The sequence below is a fragment of the Piliocolobus tephrosceles genome, chromosome 21 (assembly GCF_002776525.5).
Source record: "Piliocolobus tephrosceles isolate RC106 chromosome 21, ASM277652v3, whole genome shotgun sequence".
NCBI lineage: Eukaryota > Metazoa > Chordata > Mammalia > Primates > Cercopithecidae > Piliocolobus > Piliocolobus tephrosceles.
Genome location: NC_045454.1, coordinates 38,394,897 through 38,418,269, shown reverse-complemented (window position 1 = coordinate 38,418,269; position 23,373 = coordinate 38,394,897). Strand labels below are relative to the sequence as shown.

General features: G+C 44.5%; 1 protein-coding gene across 5 annotated transcripts in view; it reads right to left on the bottom strand.

The window, feature by feature from the left end:
- ADGRE3 (adhesion G protein-coupled receptor E3) overlaps positions 1–21,386 on the bottom strand; it is a 62,761-nt gene extending 41,375 nt beyond the window's left edge. For 2 of the 5 annotated variants that reach the window (XM_026456928.1, XM_026456930.1), the window contains exons 1-5: positions 21,145–21,386; positions 12,058–12,108; positions 7,134–7,256; positions 5,675–5,830; positions 2,053–2,090 (exon numbers count right to left, since the gene is read on the bottom strand). In XM_026456928.1, the coding sequence (XP_026312713.1) occupies positions 2,053–2,090; positions 5,675–5,830; positions 7,134–7,256; positions 12,058–12,108; positions 21,145–21,169 (393 nt within the window). In that variant the 5' untranslated portion in view covers positions 21,170–21,386. Of the gene's footprint in view, positions 1–2,052; positions 2,091–5,674; positions 5,831–7,133; positions 7,257–12,057; positions 12,109–21,144 lie in introns of those variants that run through there. The other 3 variants (XM_026456929.1, XM_026456932.1, XM_026456931.1) reach the window with 3 other exon arrangements.
- Between the last annotated feature and the right edge of the window lie 1,987 nt (positions 21,387–23,373).

Genomic DNA, 23,373 nt, shown 5'->3' with positions numbered 1-23,373 from the left:
TGGTTGTCACTGTCACAACAAGGGAGTGGTTGCCACTACTGAAGCAGTGTCATTGTTTGGGGCAAATACCCGGAGTTTGTCATCTTGCGCCAAGATTAAGGACATGGACACGCATGAGGAGTAAGTTTAGGAGTGGAGGTTTAATAGGCAAAAGAAAGAGAAAAGAGGGCCGGGAGCGGTGGCTCATGCCTGAAATTCCAGAATTTTGGGAGGCTGAGGTGGGGGGTGGATCCCCTGAGGTCAGGAGTTCAAGACCAACCTGACCAACATGGTGAAACCCCGTCTCTACTGAAAATACAAAATTAGCGAGGGGTGGTGGCACATGCCTGCAATCCCAGCTACTTGGGATGCTGAGGCAGGAGAATGGCTTGAATCTTGTAGGCGGAGGAGGCAGAGGTTGTAGTGAGCCAAGATTGCGTCACTGCACTCTAGACTGGGCGACAGAGCGAGACTCCATCTCAAAAAAAAAAAAAAAAAGAAGAAAGAAGAAAGAAAGTAGAACAGCTCCCTCCCTTGTGAGAAGAGGGATGCCCGAAAGGAAAATCCCGCTCACCGACTAGATTTTACAGTCAGGCACTAGATTTTATAGTCAGGCTGAGGAGGCGGTGTCTGAATTATGTAGGGCCCACAGATTGGTTGGGCCAGGTGTGACATTTACATACTGCTCGGTGAAGGCTGGTTGCCCTACCCACTTGGCCAGTACCACCTTGTCTGCTCCTTACTGTACAGGTGACTGGCAAAGAGAAGGGAAGATGGAGCTGCCATTTTGATCATGTCTAGTCTCAGGTAGCTTTTTCGTATTGGCACAGCTGCTGACATTGACCCATAAGCTTCCAGCTTGCCTGTCTATGTCTGCAGCTCGATTTTACAGTCTGCTCTTTGTTAGAATATAAAATGATTCACTTTGGGAGGCCGAGGCGGGTGAATCACGGGGTCAGGAGATCGAGACCATCCTGGCTAACATGGTGAAACCCCGTCTCTACTAAAAATACAAAGAATTAGCCGGGCGTGGTGGCGGGCATCTGTAGTCCCAGTTACTTGGGAGGCTGAGGCAGGAGAATGGTGTGAATCCAGGAGGCGGAGCTTGCAGTGAGCTGAGATCACGCCACTGCACTCCAACCTGGGCAACAGAGTGAGACTCCGTCTCAAAAAAAAAAAAAAAAAAGGAAAATAAAATGATTTTGGAGCTGCTCTTTGTTAAAAGGAAAACCTCACCGAGGACTTCCTTACCCTCACTATCTGCCTAAGTAATTTCTTTTTAACTCCTATGTCACTATTTATTTATTTATTTTTGAGATGGAGTCTTGTTATATTTTTTGTTTGTTTGTTTGTTTGTTTTGAGACAGAGTCTTGCTCTGTCACCCAGGCTGGAGTGCAGTGGCAGCATCTCCTCTCACTCTTACTGCAACCTCCGCCTTCTGGATTCAAGTGATTCTCCTCCCTCAGCTTCCGGGGTTGCTGAGATTGCAGGCATGCGCCACCATACCTGGCTAATTTTTGTATTTTTATTAGAGATGAGGTTTTACCATGTTGGCCAGGCTGGTCTCGAACTCCTGACCTCAAGTGATCCACCTGCCTCAGCCTCCCAAAGTGCTGGGATTACAGGCTTAAGCCGCCGCGCCCAGCCCGGCAGTACTGTAGTTTTGATTCACATTTGGTTGAAAAATGTCCTCGTGTAAATGGATCCCTGCATTTCAAATGTGTGCTGTTCAACTGTATATGTAGTGATATATCTATAGTGAGCTGGATAATGATACACATATAGTGGGATACCTAATGGTATATCTATATCTATCTATAGGTATATGTATATATACCACAGATATATATAATATATAATTATATATAATATATAAATATGTACTATTGTGTAGTAATATATTATATGGTAATAATATATATATAATATGTACTTTATCCTAAATAGTATATATTTATATATAATATATATTTTGTCCTAAATCCATCCCCATTTGATCACTCTGGGCTTTGTAAATGTTTGTTACTGATGTTTGTTACCTGGGTGGGGTCCGGGGATCAGCCTGCACTCACCTCTTTCCTGCCTTGGGTTGTCTTTGAGGAGTTCGTGTCTGCAAAAGACATCATGATGGAGTTACTTTTGGAACTGAGAGTGACCAGGCAGAGGGGTGGGCCTGTGGGGTAAGTAATGGGTTGGGCAACTTTGCACCTAGGAAGTGAAAGCTTGAACTCATAGTCTTTATCTGTTATTTTTTTAAAAACTTTTAAATTTTTAATTAAAAAAAATTTTTTTTTAAATTTAAATTTTAATTTTGAGACAGAGTCTCACTCTGTTGCCCAGGCTGGAGTGCAATGGTGCAACCTCGGTTCACTGCAACCTTCACCTCCTGGGTTCAAGTGATGCTCGTGCCTCAGCCTCCTGAGTAGCTGGGATTACAGGCATGCACCTGCAGGCCCAGCTAATTTTTGTATTCTTAGTAGAGAGGGGGTTTCACCATGTTGGCCAGGCTGGTCTCAAACTCCTGACCTCGTGATCCTCCTGCCTCGGCCTCCCGAAGGGCTGGGGATTACAGGCTTGAGCCGTTGCACCCGGCTTTTTTTTTTTTTTTTTTTTTTAAGACAGGGTCTCATTCTGTTGCCCAGGCTGGAGTGCAGTGGCACAATCTTGGCTCATTGCAACCTCAACCTTCTAGACTCAAGCAATCCTCTGCCTCAGCCCCCCGAGTAGCTGGGATTATAGGAGTGTACCACCACACTCTGCTAATTTTTTTTTTTTTTTTTGTATTTTTTGTAGAGATAGGGTTTTGCCATGTTGGCCAGTCTGGTCTCAAATTCCTGACCTCAGGCAATCCACCCCCCTTGGCCTCCCAAAATGTGAGGATTACAGGCGTGAGCCACCGCGCCTGGCCTCCAAATTCTTTTATTCCAGCTTGACTGGAAATTGGAACTGAAATGGCCAAGAAAACAGAAAATTAGAAGCCTCCTGTGTTTAGAGTCAGCCTGGATGGGAATGATAACCGAAACAGAAGCATCAATGTCTGGTCATCAGCTGTTAATGAAGACTTTTGTGTTGGTTCCTGTGCTTAGTGAGGGCATCTCTACTTTAGAAATTCGAGGAAGGGTGCACCTGTAGACCCAGCTGCTTGGGAGGCTGAGGCAGGAGGATCACATGAGCCCAGGCGTTTGAGACCAGCCTGGCCAACATGGCAAAACCCTGTCTCTACCAAAAATAAAAAATTAGCTGGGCATGGTGGCGGGTGCCTGTAATCCCAGCTACTTGGGAGGCTGAGGCAGGAGAATCGCTTGAACCTAGGAGGCAAAGGTTGCAGTGAGCAGAAATCCACCAGTGCGCTCCAGCCTGGGAGACAGAACGAGACTCTCTCTGAAAAAAAAAAAAGAACAAGGAAAGGCTAGCAAATGTTTACGTATCTTTTATCATCATGCTGAGGTTAAATCTGTACTTATTCTACGTCTTGGTTTTCAGCTCAGTCTATTTGCTCGAAAGCACAAACAGCTTTGTTTTAATACTGAACATTTTATTTTAAGAGTTCAAGAACTTTGACTTACAACCCTGAGTCTGGAATATGTTTGTTACAGGAAACCGTATTCATTGTAGAAAATTGCCCTTTTGAACCAAAGCTACACACTTTATCACTGGGTGGGGATGTGGGTTGCTTAGAGCTGCCAGCCTTGGTAATAATGAGCCCCAAATGGGCTCAGTCTTTATAAAAGGATGGTGCAGAGCTCTTAACATTAGGAAAACAACCAAAGGCATTTTTCTTTTTTGTAAAATAAGACAAATTTAAGTGATTAACATCAGAACCCAGGTAGAATCACTGTCTGTCTCTATGCTGTCAACAGAGGTGCGCATTGCTTAGTAAAAGACAGATTTACGGCTGGGTGCTGTGGCTTACACCTATAATCCCAGCACTTTGGGAGGCCAAGGCAGGAGGATTGCTTGAGACCAGGAGTTTGAGACCAGCCTGGGTGACATAGTGAGAATCCCATCTCTACAAAAAACGAAGAAATTAACCAGGTATGGTGGCTCACACCTATAATCTCAGCTACTCAGGAGGCTGACGTGGGAGGATTGAGCCTAGAAGTTCAAGGCTGTAGTGAGCTTTGACGGTGCCACTGTACTCCAGCCTGGGTGACAGAGTGAGACTCCATCTCTGAAGAATTTTTAAAAAGTCTCTCTTATTATGCCAACAGTAGCCAGTACCTCATGGGTGGTCTACCAAGTCTCATCTCTTTTTCCCATATAGACTTTTCCCATCCGTGTTTTCCATGGGAGTGGTCATATTTATATGACACAGCATCTCTCCCTGGACACCGATTCACGGGTGCACATGAGGCTCAAACCGGGCCAACGTGTTCATTCCCGAGGAATTTGCAGTGGGGTCTCAGAGAGAGAGTCAACTGATCTCTCTCTGGTTGGTTGGGGGGAAAAAAAACAAAAAAAAAACCATGGTAAGATCTGGAGCAGTTGGTGGTCATATTCCCCCCGCTTTTTTTTTTTTTTTTGAGACAGAGTTTTGCTCTGTTACCCAGCCTGGGGTGCAGTGGCACGATCTCATCTCACGACCACCTCCGCTTCCCTGGATCAAGTGATTCTTGTGCCTCAGCCTCCCGAGCAGCTGGGATGACAGGCACCCGCCACCACACCCAGCTAATGTTTGTATTTTTAGTAGAAATCGGGTTTCGCCACGTTGGCCAGGCTGGTCTTGAACTCCCAGTCTCGAGTGTTCTTTTTTGTAAAATAAGACAAATTTAAGAGATTAACATCAGAACCCAGGTAGAATCACTGTCTGTCTCTACGCTGTCAATAGAGCTGCGCATTGCTTAGTAAATGACAGATTTATGGCTGGGCACTGTGGCTTATGCCTATAATCCCAGCACTTTGGGAGGCCAAGGCAGGAGGATTGCTTGAGACCAGGCCTTGGCCTCCCAAAGTACTGGGATTACAGGCGTGAGCCAACCTTCCCGGCCGGTGGACATATTTTCTGTCCTGTGGTCTAGGAAGCAGAGAAAGCCAGCCTGCAGTGAAAGAGAAGAAAGGAGTAGACCCAAAGACGATCAGAGACAGGGAATAGGAGATGCACACTAGGGGTGTCGAGTCCCAGTTTTAGTTAATTCCAGAAGCCCAGCTGCATTCCTGTCCTTGCAGGGCATGGCCATGCAGCCTTTTCATAAACCCATCTTTTCTGCCTGTTAGCCTGAGTGAGTTTCTCTTCCTTGCAATTCCAAGAATGTGGTCTCAATCACCACCTTACCACTTCCTCCATCTCGAAACTACAGTTCCCTTTCTCACCCCATTATTTCCCTCAACTTGAACTTCCTTCTTTCCTTCTAGTTCCCTGCAGAAAATAAAAACCATATCCTGGCCCCACAACAAGTACATATTTTCTGATGTTAGAGTCAATAAAAAATGAGGAAGGATTCCTCTCCGTAAGAAGTCCCAGCACTTTGGGAGGTTGAGGCCGGTGGATCAAAAAAATTAGCTCGGAGTTGTGATGCACGTCTATAATCTCAGCTACTCGGGAGACTGACACAGGAGAATCGCTTGAGCCCGGGAGGCGGAGGTTTCAGCCACTGCACTCCAGCCTGGGCTACAGAGCGAGACTCTGTCTCAAAACAAAACAAAACAAAACAAACGAAAAAACAGAGGAAGGAAGGAGGACAAAAATGTTCTTACCCTGACAGGTGTTCCCACTGGAATTACTGAATCGTTCTTCCCCAGACTGGAGTCTATATCCTGGGACACAGCGACAGTAGAAACTTCCTTTGACATTGTGACATGCAGCGTTTAATCCACAATATACACTATAGGGTGGTTCACATTCATTAATATCTGGAACACAAAGAAGGAATTGTGTCATTCATTCAGCAAAGATTTATTGAGCATCTACTATGTGTCAGGAGTTGCGCTCTTTACCCCAGGGTCTGTCCTGGCTTTCCGAGACAAATCAGTTTAGGTAATGGTTATCTTGTTTTTTTGCTGTCTTCATTGACTTTGGTGGGGGTTCTCCAAGAAGCAGACATTGAGATGAGGATGTAAGTACAAGTACTTTATTTGGGAGGGGATCCCAGGAAACACTGGGAGGAAGTCGTGAAATGAAACAAGAAACTATCTTTTCTTTCTGAGACACAGTCTTGCTCTGTCATCCAGGCTGGAGTGCAACGGCAGGATCTCGGCTCTCTGCAACCTCTGCCTTGAACCTCTGAGTTCAAGTGATTCTCCTATCTCAGCCTCCTGAATAACTGGGATTACAGGCATGCACCACCCTGCCCGGCTGAGTTTTGTATTTTTAGCAGAGACAGGGTTTCACTATGTTGGCCAGGCTGGTCTCAAACTCCTGACTTCAGGTGATCCATTTGCCTCGGCCTCCCAAAGTGCTGGGATTACAGGCGTGAGCCACCATGCCTGGCTGAAACAAGAAACTATCTCAAATGAACAGCCAAGTTTCCAAAACAGCCCCCATTTTGCCTCCCTTTTGCTCCTTCCTCTGGATGACTTGCAAATTACCCCTGGACAGGTGCAGGCGTCACACCTGTAATCCCAGCACTTTGGGAGGCCGAGGCAGGAGGATTGCTTGAGCTCAGGAGTATGAGACTAGCCTGGACAACATGGTAATAACCCATCTCTACAAAAAATAGAAAAAAAAAATTAGCTGGGCGTGGTGGCACACCTGTAGTCGCAGTTACTTGAGAGGCTTGATTCTAGGAGTTGGAGGCTGCATTGAGTGGTTTTATTTATTTTGATCAGAGAGTCTCGATCTGTTGCCTAGGCTGGAGTGCAGTGGTGCAATCTCGGCTCACTGCAACCTCTGCCTCCCAGATTCAAGCTATTCTCATGCCTCAGCCTCTTGAGTAGCTGAGATTATAGGGGCCCACCACCATGCCCGCTAAGTTTTGTATTTTTAGTAGAGATGAGGTTTTGCCATTTTGGCTAGGCTGGTCTCAAACTCCTGACCTCAAGTGATCTGCCCGCCTCGGCCGCCCCAAGTGCTGGGATTACAGGCTTGAACCACTGTGTCCAGCCTGTGGTGAGCTTTGATCATGCCACATTAGTCCAGCCTGGGCAACAGAGCAAGACCCTGTCTCTAAAAAAAAAATAAAATAATAATAATAATAATAATTAAAAAATACTTTACCGTTACATGTCTCCAAGGGGAATGTGAATAGTTTCTGCCCAGATCCAGAAACATATCCACTGTTGCAGGTGCAGTGACTGTTATTGACACAGGAAGCATTTGGGGGGCAGTTAGCACAGGAAGCTGCAGGGAGAAGAGGGGCAGGTGAAATGGACTGGGGTCACAAACTCTCCTGTTATAATTAGGCCCTGCCTCTGGATCACCTGAGGTCAGGAGTTCAAGACAAGCCTGGTCAACATGCTGAAACCCCATCTCTACTAAAAATACAAAAAATAGCCAGGTGTGGTGGCGCATGCTTATAATCCTAGCTACTCAGGAGGCTAAGGCAGGAGAATTGCTCGAACCCGTGACGTGGAGGTTGCAGTGAGCTGAGATTGCACCACTGCACTCCAGCCTGGGTGACAGAGGGAGACTCTGTTTCAAAACATACATACATACATATATATATACATATATTTGTTACATAGGTATACGTGTGCCATGTTGGTTTGCTGCACCCATCAACTCGATATTTACATTAGGTGTTTCTCCTAATGCTATCCCTCCCCCAGTCCCCCACTCCCCTGACATATTATATATGTAAATAATAATAATAATGGGGCCTCGCCTCTGGGCAGGGCCTCTCAAGGCTGTGCCTTTTCCTCTTGTGAGATCTAAGCTCATTAAAAAATTAGAGTGTCCAGGCATGGTGGCTCACTCCGCCTGGTGAGAATTTTCACATGGTGAAGCCCCGTCTCTACTGAAAAATACAAAATTAGCCAGGTGTGGTGGCAGGTGCCTGTAATCCCAGCACTTTGGGAGGCTGAGGCAGGTGGACCACCTGAGGTCAGGAGTTCAAGACAAGCCTGACCAACATGGTGAAACCCCGTCTCTACTAAAAATACAAAAGTAGCCAAGTGTAGTGGCTCATGCCTATAATCCCAACTACTCAGAAGGTTGAGACAGGAGAATTGCTTGAACCCGGGAGGTGGAGGTTGCAGTGAGCCGAGATGGCGCCATTGCAATCTCACCATGGTGAGAAGCATGGTGAGTGGCATGGTGAGCATGCCTGTTAACATCTGTAATTCCAGTGCTTTAGGAGGCCAAGGTAGGAGGATTCCTTGAGGCTGGAGTTGGAGAGCAACCTGGGTAACATAGCAAGACACTACTGCTATGAAAAATAATTTAAAAATTAGCCAGGCATGGTGGCATGTGCCTGTAGTCCCAGCTACTCTGGAGGCTGAAACGGGAGGATTGCTTGAGCCCAGGAGTTTGAGGCTGCAGTGAGTCGTGGTCATGTCATTGCACCGCAGCCTGGGTGACAGAGTGAGGCTCTGTCTCTAAAACAAACAAACAAAAAAATTTGAATTTCTTGGGTACCATGGGAGGCAGATTCTGATCATGGTATATGTTAAGGTATCTTTTCTTGAGACTTCATGATTATGAAAATGATAAATTCACAGAATTGAAAAAAAAATCCAACAATAAGTCTCTTATTACCCCAGATTCTGAGCTGTCTACTGCCTATTGTATACTTTTCAGAAAAATTCCAATCCATAAACACACATATGTGCATCCTTTTTCTTTACATTACAGGAACATAGTACACATACTGCTCTGTTTGGTTTTCCTGTAAAATTTTGCCTGACGTTTTTTTCCACAGCTTCACGTGTGGAGAAACCTCATTATTTTAAAAGGCATTGCAGTGTTCCATCCTGGGAATGGACCGTGCCAAATATGCAATTGAAGCAAGGTTGTAATTGACCATGCATGCAAGTCTTAATGCATTTTGAATTTTGTTTTATTTTACTTTATTTTTTAAGAGATAGGGTCTCGCTCTATTGCCCAGGCTGGTGTGCAGTGGCATGATCATAGCCCACTGCATCCTCAACCTCCTGGGCTCAAGCGATCCTCCTGCCTCAGCCTTCTGAGTAGTTCAGATTACAGGCATGTGCCAAAATGCCCAGCTAATTAAAATTTTTTTTGTAGAGATGGGGGTCTTGCTGTGTTGCCCAGGTTGGTCTCTTAACTCCTTGCGCTCAAGTGATCTACCTGCCTTGACCTCCCAAAGCACTGGGATTACAGGTGTGAGCCACCATGCCTAGTCTTTGGAATTTTATTTTTGGGTAAAAATAAAATTATATGTTATATAATTTGTATGTTATAATATGATATATAACATAATATATAATTGTGCATTATAATATATAAGTTATATATTTATACACATATATACACATACATATATATATATATAGTGTTTTCTTTATCCACTTGTTGATTGATGGGCATTTGAGCTGGTTCCATAGTTTTGCAATTGTGAATTGTGCATGCTGCTGTAAACATGCTTGTGCAAGTATGTTTTTGTATAATGCTTCTTTTCCTCTGGGTAGATACCCAGTAATGGGATTGCTGGATCAAATGGTAGAGCTACTTTTAGTTCTTTAAGGAATCTCCACAGTGTTTTCCAAGGTGGTTGTACTAGTTTTAATTCCCACCATCTGTGTAAAGTGTTGCCTTTTCACTACATCCAAGCCAACATCTATTATTTATTTATTTATTTTGGGAACAGAGTCTCGCTCTGTCGCCCAGGCTGGAGTGCAGTGGCTTGATCTTGGCTCACTGCAAGCTCTGCCTCCCGGGTTCACGCCATTCTCCTCCCTCAGCCTCCTGAGTAGCTGGGACTACAGGCACCCACCACCACGCCAGGCTAATTTTTTTTGTGAGGATTTTTAGTAGAGATGGGGTTTCACCGTGTTAGCCAGGATGGTCTCGATCTCCTGACCTCGTGATCCACCTGTCCCGGCCTCCCAAAGTGCTGGGATTACAAGCGTGAGCCACCGCGCCCTGCCAACATCTATTAGTTTTTTGATTAGGGCCATTCTTGCAGGAGTAAGGTGGTATTGCATTGTGGTTTTGATTTGCATTTCCCATATAATTAGTCATGTTGAGCATTTTTTCATGTTTCTTGGCCTTTTTTTTTTTTTTTTTTTTTTTTAAAGACAGAGTCTTGCCCTGTTGTCCAGGCTGGCGTGCAAAGGTGTGATCTCGGCTCACTGTAGCCTCCACCTCCCAGGTTCAAGCGATTCTCGTGTCTCAGCCTCCCGAGTAGCTGGGATTACAGATGCACCCCACCACACCTGGCTAATTTTTGTGTTTTTGGTAGACACAGGGTTTCACCATGTTGGCCAGGCTGGTTTCAAACTCCTGACTTCAAGTGATCCACCTGCCTCAGCCTCCCAGAGTGCTGGGATTACAGGTGTGAGCCACTGTGCCTGGCCTGTTGGCCATTTGTATATAGAAGTGGTGGTATTGTACTCAGTGGAGCAAAATAGTCACCCACTAAGTATGCACAATTCTCCTAGGGGGACAGGGAGAGGCGGTACCCTCTGCCACTCATTTCTTTCCTATCCCTTCCCTTCCTGCCCAGGTTCTGCTTAGTTCAAAGTCAGCTCTAAAAATCTACTCTTAATCTTTTCTATGACTTAATACCTTACCATACTGAGTATACTGGTTTACTCAGTATGGGGAGTGGGAGGCTGGGGGAGGGATAGCATTAGGAGAAATACCTAATGTAAATGTCAAGTTGATGGATGCAGCACACCAACATGGCACATGTACACCTATGTAACAAACCTGCACGTTGTGCACATGTACCCTAGAACTTAAAGTATAATAAAAAAGAAAAAGAAAAAAAAGAAATTTACCATCTTAGCCATTACTAAGTGTACAGTTCAGTGGAATTTAATACATTCATAATGTTGTGGAACCATCTCCATAACTGTTTTCATCTTATAAAACTGAAACTCTATACCCACTAAACATTCACTCCAGGCTGGGCTTGGTGGCTTATGCCTGTAATCCCAGCAATTTGGGAGGTTGAGGTGGACAGGCGATTTGAGGCCAGGAGTTGGAGACCAGCCTGGGTGTCACGGTGAAACCCAGTCTCTACAAAAAAATGCAAAAATCAGCCCAGCATGGCATGTGTCTCTAGTCCCAGCTACTCGGGAGGGTGAGGCACGAGATTCACTTGAACCCGGGAGGCAGAGGTTGCAGTGAGTCGAGATAGCACTACTGCACTCCAGCCTGGGTGGCAGAGTGAGACTCTGTCTCAAAAAAAGAACAAGAAGGCCGGGCGTGGCGGCTCAAGCCTGTAATCCCAGCACTTTGGGAGGTCGAGACGGGTGGATCACGAGGTCAGGAGATCGAGACCATCCTGGCTAACATGGTGAAACCCCGTCTCTACTAAAAAATACAAAAAAACTAGCTGGGCGAGGTGGCGGGCGCCTGTAGTCCCAGCTACTCGGGAGACTGAGGCAGGAGAATGGCGAGAACCCGAGAGGTGGTGCTTGCAGTGAGCTGAGATCCGGCCACTCCACTCCGGGCTGGGCGGCGGAACCCGCCTCCGTCTCAAAAAAAAAAAAAAAAAAGAAGAAAAAAGAGACTCTCAGGCTCCACCCTACGCCTGAGTCTTTCCCAGATTCTTAACCCACAGAAACCAAGAGTGATAACCAGACAAACTTCTTTTTTCTTTTTTCTTAGATTCAAGAGGTGAATCCAGAGAGAGAGTCCCACGGGAGTAACATTAAACAGAAATGACCTTATTTCATTATTTGTTGACTTTTTTATAATCAGAATGATAATGATTACCATTCCTTTGTCTCTTCCCACTAGCATGTCTGCTTCATGAGACTTTGTGTGTTTTATTTTCTGTTCTGTCTCCACGTTGTACCCATTGTGGTTAGCAAAAACAGACAGATTAAAAATCAAACAAGAAGATAAATAAAAGGCTATATCAATTAAGCAAATAAATAATGAAACACAGGAGCAAGCCTTCCCAAATATTGCTCTCAGAACAGGCACTTTTTTCCAGCCCATTGTAGAAAAGTGGAGCCAGGTCCAGCCCTGGGTCCACACCTTCCCTGTTTTGGCTCTGAGCACTCACCTTTGATTTTTGGAGTCATAGCTCCAAAGAAGCACAGCAGAAAGCAGAGGCCTGGAATAGATGGGAAACAGAAGGGAGAGACATGAAACAATTGAGGAATGATTCCAAGAAATGCCCCAAGGGCTGTGTATCAGTTATCTATCACTGTAACAAATCACAAAAATGTAATGACTTAAAACAACATTTTTGTTGAGTATGGAGATCTCTCAAAGAACTAAAAATAGGACCACTGTTGGACCCAGCAATCCCACTACTGGGTATCTACCCAAAGGAAAAGAAATCATTATATCAAAAAGACACCTGCACTCATATGTTTATTATGAGTGGCACTCATTATTCACAATAGGCAAGTCATGGAGCCAACCTAAGTGTCCACCAACAGTTGACTCGATAAAGAAAATATGCCGTATATACACCATGGAACACTATGCAGCCATAAGAAAGAATGAAATCATGCCCTCAGCAGCAACACTGATGGAGCTGGAGGTCATTATCCTAAGTGAACTAACTCAGTAGCAGAAAATCAAATATTGTATGTTCTCACTTATATGTGGGAGCTAAACAACAGGCAGACCTGGACATGAAGATGGAGACAATAGACTCTGGGGACTTCATAATAGCCATGACTTGGCTATTGTGAATAGTGCTGCCATAAACATATGAGCGCAGGTGTCTTTTTGATATAATGATTACTTTTTTTTTTTGAGACAGAGTCTTTTTCTGTCACTCAGGCTGGAGTGCAGTGGTGCAATCTTGGCTCACTGCAACCTCCGCCTCCCAGGTTCAATCGATTCTCCTGCCTTAGCCTACCAAGTAGCTTGGATTACAGGTGCTCGCTACCACGCCTGGCTAATTTTTGTATTTTTAGTAGAGAGCGGGGTTTCAACATGTTGGCCAGGCTGGTGTTGAACTCCTGACTTCAAGTGATCCACCTTGCCTCAGCCTCCCAAAGTGCTGAGATTACAGTGGCATGAGCCACTGTGCCTAGCCAGTGATTATTAGTATTATTTTTTTGGGTAGATACCCAGTAGTGGGATTTCTGGGTTCAACAGTAGTTCTATTTTTAGTTCTTTAAGAGATCTCCATACTCAACAAAAATGTTGTTTTAAGCCACTAAAAAAGGGAAGGATGTGGGGTGGTGAGAGTTGAAAAATTACCTACTGGGTACAATGTTTAATATTTGGGTGATGGGTACATCCGAAACCCAGTCTCCACCATTATGCACGTAATATCCATGTAACATTCAAGCACATGTACCTCTTGAATCTAAGAAAAAAATGTTTGTTTTGTTATCACTCTTGGTTTCTGTGGGTCAAGAATCTGGGAAGGGCTCAGCTGGGCGGTTCTAGCTTGATGGTCTCATATGATTGTAGTCAGTTAGTGGATGGGGCTGCAACAGCTGAGAACTAGCTGGGCATTGTTGTCCCTTCACCTGTTGTCTCAGGGTGATGGGCTGCTTTGGGCTTCCTTCCAACATGGAGACCTGAAGCAGGCTGCTTTAATGGCACATCTAAGCTCTAAGCATGAGTGCCCCAGCCAGTGAGGCTGCATCTCCTCTTGACACTCATCCCTGAAAGTCACCTAGCTCTACTTTCATCATATTCCCTTGGTTACAAGCAAGTTACAAGCTCATTCAGATTCAAGTGGAGAAGAATCAAGTTCTTCCTCCTTATGAGAGACCAGCAAGATTCTAGAAACACATTTTGGATGGGGGATATTATTTCCGCCTTTTTGGAAAATAGTCTGCTCAGGCTGGCTCTGTTGTGTCTGGTAAAGAGCCCTTTGCTCTTCCCCATGCCTTTCCAACATCAGGAGGTATCATCAGTCATGTTCCTGCTTCTGCAAAGACCTACAGATGCTGGACAGATGGACTGCTTTTTTTCTCTTCCTTTCCCAATCTTCCATCACTCTGATCACTTGTTCTCACTGTACCTTCTTTTCATTCTCTTATGGCTTCCGTGGGTCAGGAATCTGTGAAGGGCTCAGTTGGGTGGTCCTGGAATGCTTATTTACAGAATTATTTGCCATTTGTAAGAATGGTATTAAAAATATTTAACAACTGGTACAGTGCAGGAATTGACCAATCAGAATAAACCCCAGAGACCCTCTCTGATGCATCAGGCATTAGCCTTTCAGCTGCTCAGTTGGGGTCCCCAAGCAAGGTCTGGATTGGCAGGAGTGTCCTGGAAACTGGTTCTGGGTAACGATTATTTACAAATGGTGTGGAAATTTTTCAGTATAAACAACCATCATAGCCTTCTGGTGTGCACTACTTGAAATTGAGCTCTGGTGACTCATAACCTTAATTGCAACATTGGTTATCCCCTAAGAAGGTGGGTCCTGATAACAAAAGGGTCTTTGTCTACCAAATAGGGTAATGGGTATAGATGAGAGTGAACTATTTTGGTGGAACTGGGATAAAGTTTGATTCCTGTGCATGATAAAGGACCAGAGTTGGAAGGATTGAGAGAAGATCTGAGGCTGAGAGTCTAGAGTAGGTGGAGAAGGGACACTGTGGCTGCCCAGAGGAGGCTCAGCAGGGAGGAGATGTGGAAGCTGATGGCGAAGAAGCGAGACTTGAAGCAGGTGGGACTTTTTCTGAATAAAATGTAATGTAAACATCCCTCTATCTTGCCTATGAATGAGATAGTAAAATCTACCTTGCTCACTGATTTTTTCCCCATGTTTAAAGTTATGATAGAATACACATAACATGAAATTTACCATCTTAACCATTTTTAAGTGTACACTTTAGTGGAATTCAGTATATTCATAATGTTTTGCAACCATCTCCATAACTCTTTTCTTTCTTTTTTTGAAATGGAGTCTCGCCCTGTTGCTCAGGCTGGAATGCAATGGTGCGATCTTGGCTCACTGCAACTTCCACCTCCTGGGTTCAAGCAATTCTCCTGCCTCAGCCTCCTGAGTAGCTGGGATTACAGGCATGTGCCTCTATGCCCAGCTAATTTTTGTATTTTTAGTAGAGATGGGGTTTCACTATGTTGGCCTGGCTGGTTTTGAGCTCCTGACCTTGTGATCTGCTCACCTCGGCCTGCCAAAGTGCTGGGATTACAGGTGTGAGCCACTGCACCTAGCCAACTCTTTTCAGTTTTTAAAACTAGAACTCTATACTGCCGAGTATATCTTATTCTCTCTTTTCCTGTGGGTTTCCCACTAAAAGGTTTGCTGCCAGACATACTGGATCTCCTTTACATGTTATTTGTTTATTTTTTCATGCTGCTTTTAGGGTCCTCTCTTTGTCCTTGACCTTTGAGAGTTTAATTATTATATGCCTTGGAGTCTTCTTATTTTAATTGAATCTCCTTGGTGATCTTGGACCTTCTATATGGATATTAATTTATTTCTCTAGATTTGCAAACTTCCCTGCCATTATTTCTTTGAATAAACCTTCTGTCGACAAAAAGAGTCAAACTCTGCAAAATATTTGAAGAGATTTGTTCTGAGCCAAGTATGAGTGACTAATGGTCCATGACACTGCCCTCAAGAGATCTTGAGAACATGTGCCCAAGGTGGTCAGGGTACAGCTTAGTTTTATACACTTTAGGGAGGCATGAGACATCAATCAAATACATGTAAGATACATTGGTTCTGTCCAGAAAGGTGGGACAGCTGGAAGTGGGGCTTCCAGGTCATAGACCGATTGAAAGATTTTCTGATTGGTAATTGTTGAAAGAGTTGTTATTGTCTAAAGACTTAGGAATGTGGCTGGGTGCGGCGGCTTATGCCTGTAATCCCAGCATTTTGTGAGGCTGAGGCAGGCAGCCTGAGGTCGGGAGTTCGAGACCAGTCTGACCACCATGGAGAAACCCTGTCTTTACTGAAAATACAAAATTAGCTGGGCGTGGTGGCGCATGCCTGTAATCCCAGCTTCTTGGGAAGCTGAGGCAGGAAAATGGCTTGAACCTGGGAGGCGGAGGTTGCGGTGAGCTGAGATTGTGCCATTGCACTCCAGCCTGGGCAACAAGAGTAAAACTCCAACTCAAAAAAAACAAAAAAACAAAAAAAAAAGACTTAGGAATGTTTGGGTTAAGATAAAGGGGTCGTGGAGACCAAGGTTTTATCACACAGGTGAAGCCTCCAGGTAACAGGCTTCAGAGAGAATAGACTGTAAATGTTTCTTTTTTTTCTTTTTTCTTTGTTTTTTGAGACGGAGTCTCGCTCTGTCGCCCAGGCTAGAGTGCAGTGGCGTGATCTCGGCTCACTGCAAACTCTGCCTCCCAGGTTCACGCCATTTTCCGGCCTCAGCCTCCTGAGTAGCTGGGACTATAAGCCCAGCTTATTTTTTGTATTTTTAGTAGCGACAGGGTTTCACCGTGTTAGCCAGGATGATCTCGATCTCCTGACGGTCTCTGAAAGTGCTGGGATTACAGGCGTGAGCCACCGTGCCCGGCTGATTGTAAATGTTTTTTATCAGACTTAAAGAGTTTGTTGGAATTATCAGTAATTCCAAAAGGGAGGAGTGTATAAAGAGCTATGTTCCACTCCCTCCCATTTCCCATCTTGAGCTAGTTTTTCAGCTTAGCTTTAGAATGCCCTTGTTGAGAGGAAGGGTCCTTTCAGATGGTCAGGGGGCTTAGAATTCTATTTTTGGCTTACACTTCTACCCCTATCTATTTCTCCACTCCCTCTTTTAGGTCAGTGACTCTTAGATTTACCATTTTGAGGCTATTTTCTATATCTCATAAGCATTTAAACATTTTTTTCTTTTTTTTTCCCTCTGACTGTATTTTCGAGTAGCCTGACTTTGAGCCAACAAATTTTCTTCTGCTTGATCAATTCTTCTGTTGAGACAGTTGATGCATTTTTTAGTTTGTTAATTGCATTTTTCCGCTCCAGGATTTCTGTTTGACTTAAACACTCACTCCTCATTGCTCACTAATGTCTTGGAGAGAAAATTTCCTTTGTCGGGGAATTGCGCAAAGGTCTCAACCCTATTTCCATAATGTCTAAGAGAAAATAGCTCTTACTACATACTATGCACTTTACACACATGAACTCACTTCAGTTTTGCAACGACTTTAGCAGGAAAGTGCTATTAGCATCATCTCTGGTTTTCAGATTAAGAAATGGAGGCACGGGGAGGGTGAGTAGCTTGCTCCATTCACTGGGGCTAGTCAGTGGCAGAGCTGAAGTTAAACACGGGTTCTGGGTTCTAGCTGATAACCCATTACACCACATAGCCTCTCCTTCAGAAATCCCACAGGGGACTACATGCATGGAAGTGCTGTTCAGATTGTAAATACCAGGTTGGCATGTTTATTGTGACAGTGACTTGTCCTTTTTCTCCCGGCAGATGCCACTCACCAGATCTGACTGGAGCCTCAAAGTCCAGTACAGAGTGATATGTGACTTGGTCATTTAGGGCAGTGCAGACCAATGGCAGGATTTTGGAGAAGAGGCCCTGGGGGCTAACTGTGTGACTCTTCAAGAGTGGCAATGGGAGCAATCTAAATCTTTCTGGATCCCTCTCTTGAGTTTCCAATTGCTGCTATCACAAATTACCATGAATGTAGTGGCTTAAAGTAACACTGATTTATTCTCTGACAGGTCTGGAGGTCAGAAGTCTTCAATCAGCCTCTATAGGCTAAAATCAAGAATGTTAGCAGGGCTGGTTTCTTTTGAAAGTTCTAGGGGAGAATCTGTCTCCTTGCCTTTTCCAGCTTCTAGAAGCTGCCTGCAATTCTTGGCTCATAGACCCTTCCCCCTTCTTTAAATCCAGCAGCACAGCAGCTTCTTGTCTTCCTGATCTTCCAGCTTCCTCTTAAGAGGACCTTTGTGATTATTACATTAGGCCCCCTGGAAAATTCAGGGTACTACCCCCATAGTAAGATTCTTAGCTTAATCAACATTTGCAAAGTTTCTTTTACCATGTAAGGTAACATATTAACAGGTTCCAGGGATTAGGATGTGGATGTCTTTGGGGGGACTGTTATTTTTCTTCCCATAATTCTCACTCTTCCCCTAAGAAGATGCCAGGTCCGGTTTGTCATCAGTTAGTTACGCAATTGCATTCATAGAACATTTTGAATATTCTCAGCTGGGCTTAACATCAGGCTGATGTTTCCTTTAAAGTCCCCTTCCTCTTACATTTTTTATTTGTATTTTTTTTTTTTTTTTTGAGGCAGGTTCTCTTTCTGTTGCCCCGGTTGGAGTGCAGTGGTGCAATCATAGCTCACTATAGCCTTGCACTCCTGGGCTACATGCGTGAGATACCACTCGTGGCTAATTAAACATTTTTTTTTTTTTGGTAGAGATTGGGTCTTGCTGTGTTAACCAAGCTGGTCTTGAACTATTCACCTCAAGTGACCCTCCCTCCACAGCCTCCCAAAGTGTTGGAATTATAGGTGTGAGCCACTGTGCCCAGTCCTTTCTTCTTTTGTATAAACATGAATGTGTAGCAGCCACACAAACCTTACACCTGCCCAAATGATGACTAGCTCAAAGGGCTAACTGATAAACCCGTATGGCTGAATAGTGTTACCCTGTTCCTAAAATGCAGGCAGTCTCGGGGACCATCATGTTTCCTTAAGACTGATCTTTAGTCTAAACAGCAAGACTAAAGACTAACTAGTCTTCAGTCTAACCAGCAAATTACTCACTAATTTGGGCTTGTGTCTTAAGTTAGGGTTTCTGAAGAGTCATTGGTGTGTCAGAATCCCAGAGTTCTAAGAAACTTTAGAAATCATCCACTGACTCATTTTGCAGATGAGGAAACGGGCCCCCTGGGGTTAAGTGGCTGGCACACTAGTTGGGCAAATTTGGGTAAGTTGTTTAACCTCACTAAGTTTCCTTATGTGAAATAGGGTGGCAGTATGACCTACTTTGTGGGGTTTTGGAGATGACCCAAATGAGGGACTGTGTAGAGCACAATGTCAGGCAGAAAGTCCTCCACCGATGCTGGCTGCCTCTGTCACCATTTGATTTCCTCCTTTCCCATTTGGATGCTTTTTCTTTCTTTCTTGTTGCCTAATTGCTCTAGCTTGCTGCCTGTGCTATCATTTGAGCTCTGTTGCTCAGGCTGGAGTGCAGTGATGCAGTCACAGTTCACTGCAACTTTGAACTCTTGAGCTCAAGCAGTCCTCCCACCTCAGCCTCCAGGGTAGCTGGGACTACAGGTGTATGCCACCAGGCCTGGCTAATTTTTTTTTTTTCAGTATTTCGTGGAGACAGAGCCTTGCTATGGTGCTCAGATTGGTTTCGAACTCCTGGCTCCAGCAATCTTCCTGCCTTGGCCTGCCGAAGCTCTGGGATTATAGGTATGAGCTACCATGCCCAACCCTAGAATCCTAATTCTTGACCCAATGCTCATATCTTCACCCTTGCCTGTACCATCTAGTGATATGGGCTAAGAGTTCCTGGATAATGGAAATTCACTGATAATCCACCTCAGAAGTGTCGAGGACTCTGTCTCCAGTTGCAAAAAGGCCGCTTCATTCACGTTTGATTCCACATATACTGAAACACCTCTTATATATAAGATGCTATGCTAGGGGTTGCAAAGGTGAGGGAGACACGGCATTAGGATTTAAATGTAGCTTGTATTATTTTGATCAAATTTATGGCCTATCAACTGCCTCTGCAGCAGAATAGCTGTGAGGCTTTGAGCAATTCACACAACCTCTCTATGATGCAATTTATTATCTGTAATGTGGAGATGCTGTGTGACAATGTAAAGCAATTTAAGCCTAATGTCAGGCTAAAGTAGCTGCTTAATAAATATAAGCTTTGATTGATATTGGGACTGTCAATATTGTTAATTCATCTGGAGCTGGAAAGATGGAAAGATTGAAGCCATGAAATTATGAGATTCCTATAGGGAGAGGGAGTAGAAAAACAGAAGACCCCCCAGGAAGGATCCTGTGGGAGGAGCATTATAGCAAAGATCCGGAGACAGATGGTTTGGGTTCAAATCCCAGTTATTTACTAGCTGTGTGATGTTGGACAAATAACATAACCTCTCTGTGTCCCGGTTTTCTCATCTGTAAGATGAGGATACCCCATGAGCATACTGATGATGCAACAGATTAGTACATGTAGGATGTGTAGTGAGTTTTCAAAAATGTTGATTATTATTTTGTTTGTGTAAATTTATGGGATACAAGTGTAATTTTGTTGCATGCATCGATTGCACAGTGGTGAAGTCAAGACTTTTAGAGTATCCACCATCCAAATGATGTACATTGTACCCATTAGGTAACTTCTCATTTTCCACTCTCCTTCTACTCCCTCTGCTTTCCCAGTCTTCATCATTTATCATTCTACTCTCTATGTCCATGTGTCCACATTATTTAGCTCCCACTGATAAACGAGAACATAAGGCATTTGTCTTTTGGTGTCTGAGTTATTTCACTTAATATAATGACCTCTAAAATTAATGATAAAATTAGCATTTATTTTCTTGTCACAGGAAAATGATAAAGGAGGGAGAAGAAAGAATAGCAAGAGAAAAAGGAAAAAAGTCAGGGCAGGGCTAGGTTGCAGAAGTTATCAAGAAGGAGAGGACATCAGTTAGAAAACAAAACTCGCCAAGAGGAAGATGAACAACCGATTAGAGGCTGGGTGTGGTGGCTCATGCCTGTAATCCTAGCAGGCCGAGGCAGGCAGATCACCTGAGGTCAGGAGTTTGAAACCAGCCAGGGCAACATGGTGAAACCCCGTCTCTACTAAAAATACAAAAATTAGCCAGGTGTGGTGATGTGTGCCTGTAATCCCAGCTACTCAGGAGGCTGAGGCAGGAGAATCACTTGAACCCGGGAGGCAGAGGTTGCAGTGAGCCAAGATCGTGTCACTGTGCTCCAGCCTGGGTGACAGCAAGATTCCATCTCAAAAAACAAAACAAACAAAACAAACAAAAAACCAAGCTACTAGATTGGGTAAGGAACATTTTAGGGATATTTGAGAGCATACTTTGAATAGGGTAGTCAGGAAGGAAACCATACCCCAAAGGGAAAAGGTGAGAATGTTCAGAGCAGAAGAAAGAGGAGGAGAAAATAACCAATTGTTGAATAAAGTGGCCCCTGACTGGGGGATAGGTTAAGTCTCAGTCACTGTTACAGTCACACATACCTGGAGGAAGGGATGACCCCTGCATTCCTGTGGTACAGGTATCCCACGCCAGCCAGCCCTGGAAGCTCCCTACTGTGCCGTAAGCCAACCACCTTTCCTTGCTCAAGAAATCTCATGAGGATTGATGTATGTATCTCAGGTCAGCTGACTCTTGCTATCAGAAAAGCGAACTGCTTCCCCTCTTTCGCCATCAGACCCATGGTTCTGCTTTTCGTTTATTTGCTGTACCTTTTCTGCTTAGCTGTTGTTGATCACCTTTAGGATGATTGAGTCGGTAAACCCTAACAAAGAAATGCCCTGTAAGTTACATCACATTGCCTGAGGTTGAGGAAGTGCCTTTGGGACCGAAATAAATCTTAAATAACCCTGTGGTTTTGAGCTGGGTAAACCAGGTTTTAGGGCGTCCGTGTTGGTATCTGAAGTTTCCAGAGGAGTCATTTTCACGTATCTTTCTCTTTCCCCAGTAGATGATACTTACTGGTTATGATTGCTGAGCCAGAAGAAGTTAAGAGTCCCAAAGTCTCATAGAAGGTAATACATTATTTGTATTTGGACCAACCCTAACCAGTCACAGGATTTGGGAGAAAAGGTCTCTAAATCTATCCTTCCTCCAACAAATATTTATTTATTTATTTGGGCCTCGCTGTGTTACCCAGGCTGGAGTGCTGTGGCACAATCATAGCTCACTACAACCTCAAACTCCTGGGCTCCAGCGATCCTCCCACCTCAGTCCTCTGAATTGGTAGGGCTACAGGTGCATGCCACCACGCCTGGCTAATTTTTTTTAGTTTTATTATTTTTTTTTTTAAGAGAGGGTCTCTCTTTGTAGCCCAGGCTTGTCTTGAACTCCTGGGCTTAAGCAATCCTGCCTCAGCCTCCCAGTGTTGGGATTACAGGTGTGAGCCATGGCACCTGGCCTCCCCTGCTGAAAACGCTTCTAAAGTTCTCCTTTAGACTTAAAACACCTATTTCCTACTAAAGCAGTGTCATTGTTTGGGGTTCATCCTCTCATGTCAAGGAAATTAAGGATGTGGACACATAAGAAGTGAATTTAAGGCCGAGCACAGTGGCTCACCCTTGTAATCCCAGCACTTTGAGAGGCTGAGACGGATGGATCACCTGAGGTCAGGAGTTCGAGACCAGCCTAGCTAACATGGTGAAACCCTGTCTCTACTAAAAATACAAAAATTAGCTGGGCATGGTGGTGTATGCCTGTAATCCCAGCTATTCAGAAGGCTGAGGCAAGAGAATTGTTTGAACCCGGGAGACAGAGGTTGCAGTGAACGAAGATTGCGCCACTGCATTTCAGCCTGGGTGACAGAGTGAGACTTCATCTGAAAAAATAAATAAATAAAAAGTGAGTTTAAGAGCAGAAGTTTAATAGGCAAGAGAAGAGAAAAAAGAGAAAAGCTCTATCCTGCAGAGAGAGAGGGGCTCCCAAGCGGGACTTCTGGTCTCGTGGTGAGATACATGGGGTTTTACAGCTGAGCTTGCGGAGGAGCTGTCTGATTGACATAGGGCCCGAGAGATTGGTTGGACTGGGTGTGCTGTTTGCATAGCACACAAAGAAGCTGGCCACCCCATCTTCATCTTTTATTGTGCAGATGGAGTCTCTACCTGGCTGGCACCATGTTGCCTGCTTTTATACTGCACACATGGTAATAAAGAAAAGGGAAGAGGGAACCTCCATGTTGAACATGCCTGGCCCCCAAGGAGCCTTTTCCTATTGGCACGGCTGCTGCATTGACCTTCGCAAACTTCCTGCTTGCTTATTTACGTCTGTAGCTTGATTCTACAGACCGCTGTTTGTTGTGGTGGTGATGATGATGATGATGGTGATAATAACGGTTGCGGTGGTGATGGTGATGGTGGTAATCATGGTCGTGGCGGTAGTCATGATGGAGGTATAGGTGGTGGTGGTGACGATGATGGAAGAGATGATGATGATGGTGATGATGATGGTTGCGATGATGGTGAAGGTGATGAAAGTGATGGCGATGGTAGTAGCGATGGTGGCGGTTACATTATGGTGATATTTTCAGAGATGGTGATGATAGTGATTGAAGGTGACGGTTGCAGTGAAGGTGATTGTTGTGGTGATGGTGATGAAGGCTGTGATAGCAGTGGTGATGATGATGGGAGTGAAAATAGCAAAGGTGGTGGTTATATTGGTCAGGGAGGTAAAGATGAAAAGAAATAATTTTGGGGCTGCTTTTTTGTTTAACAGGG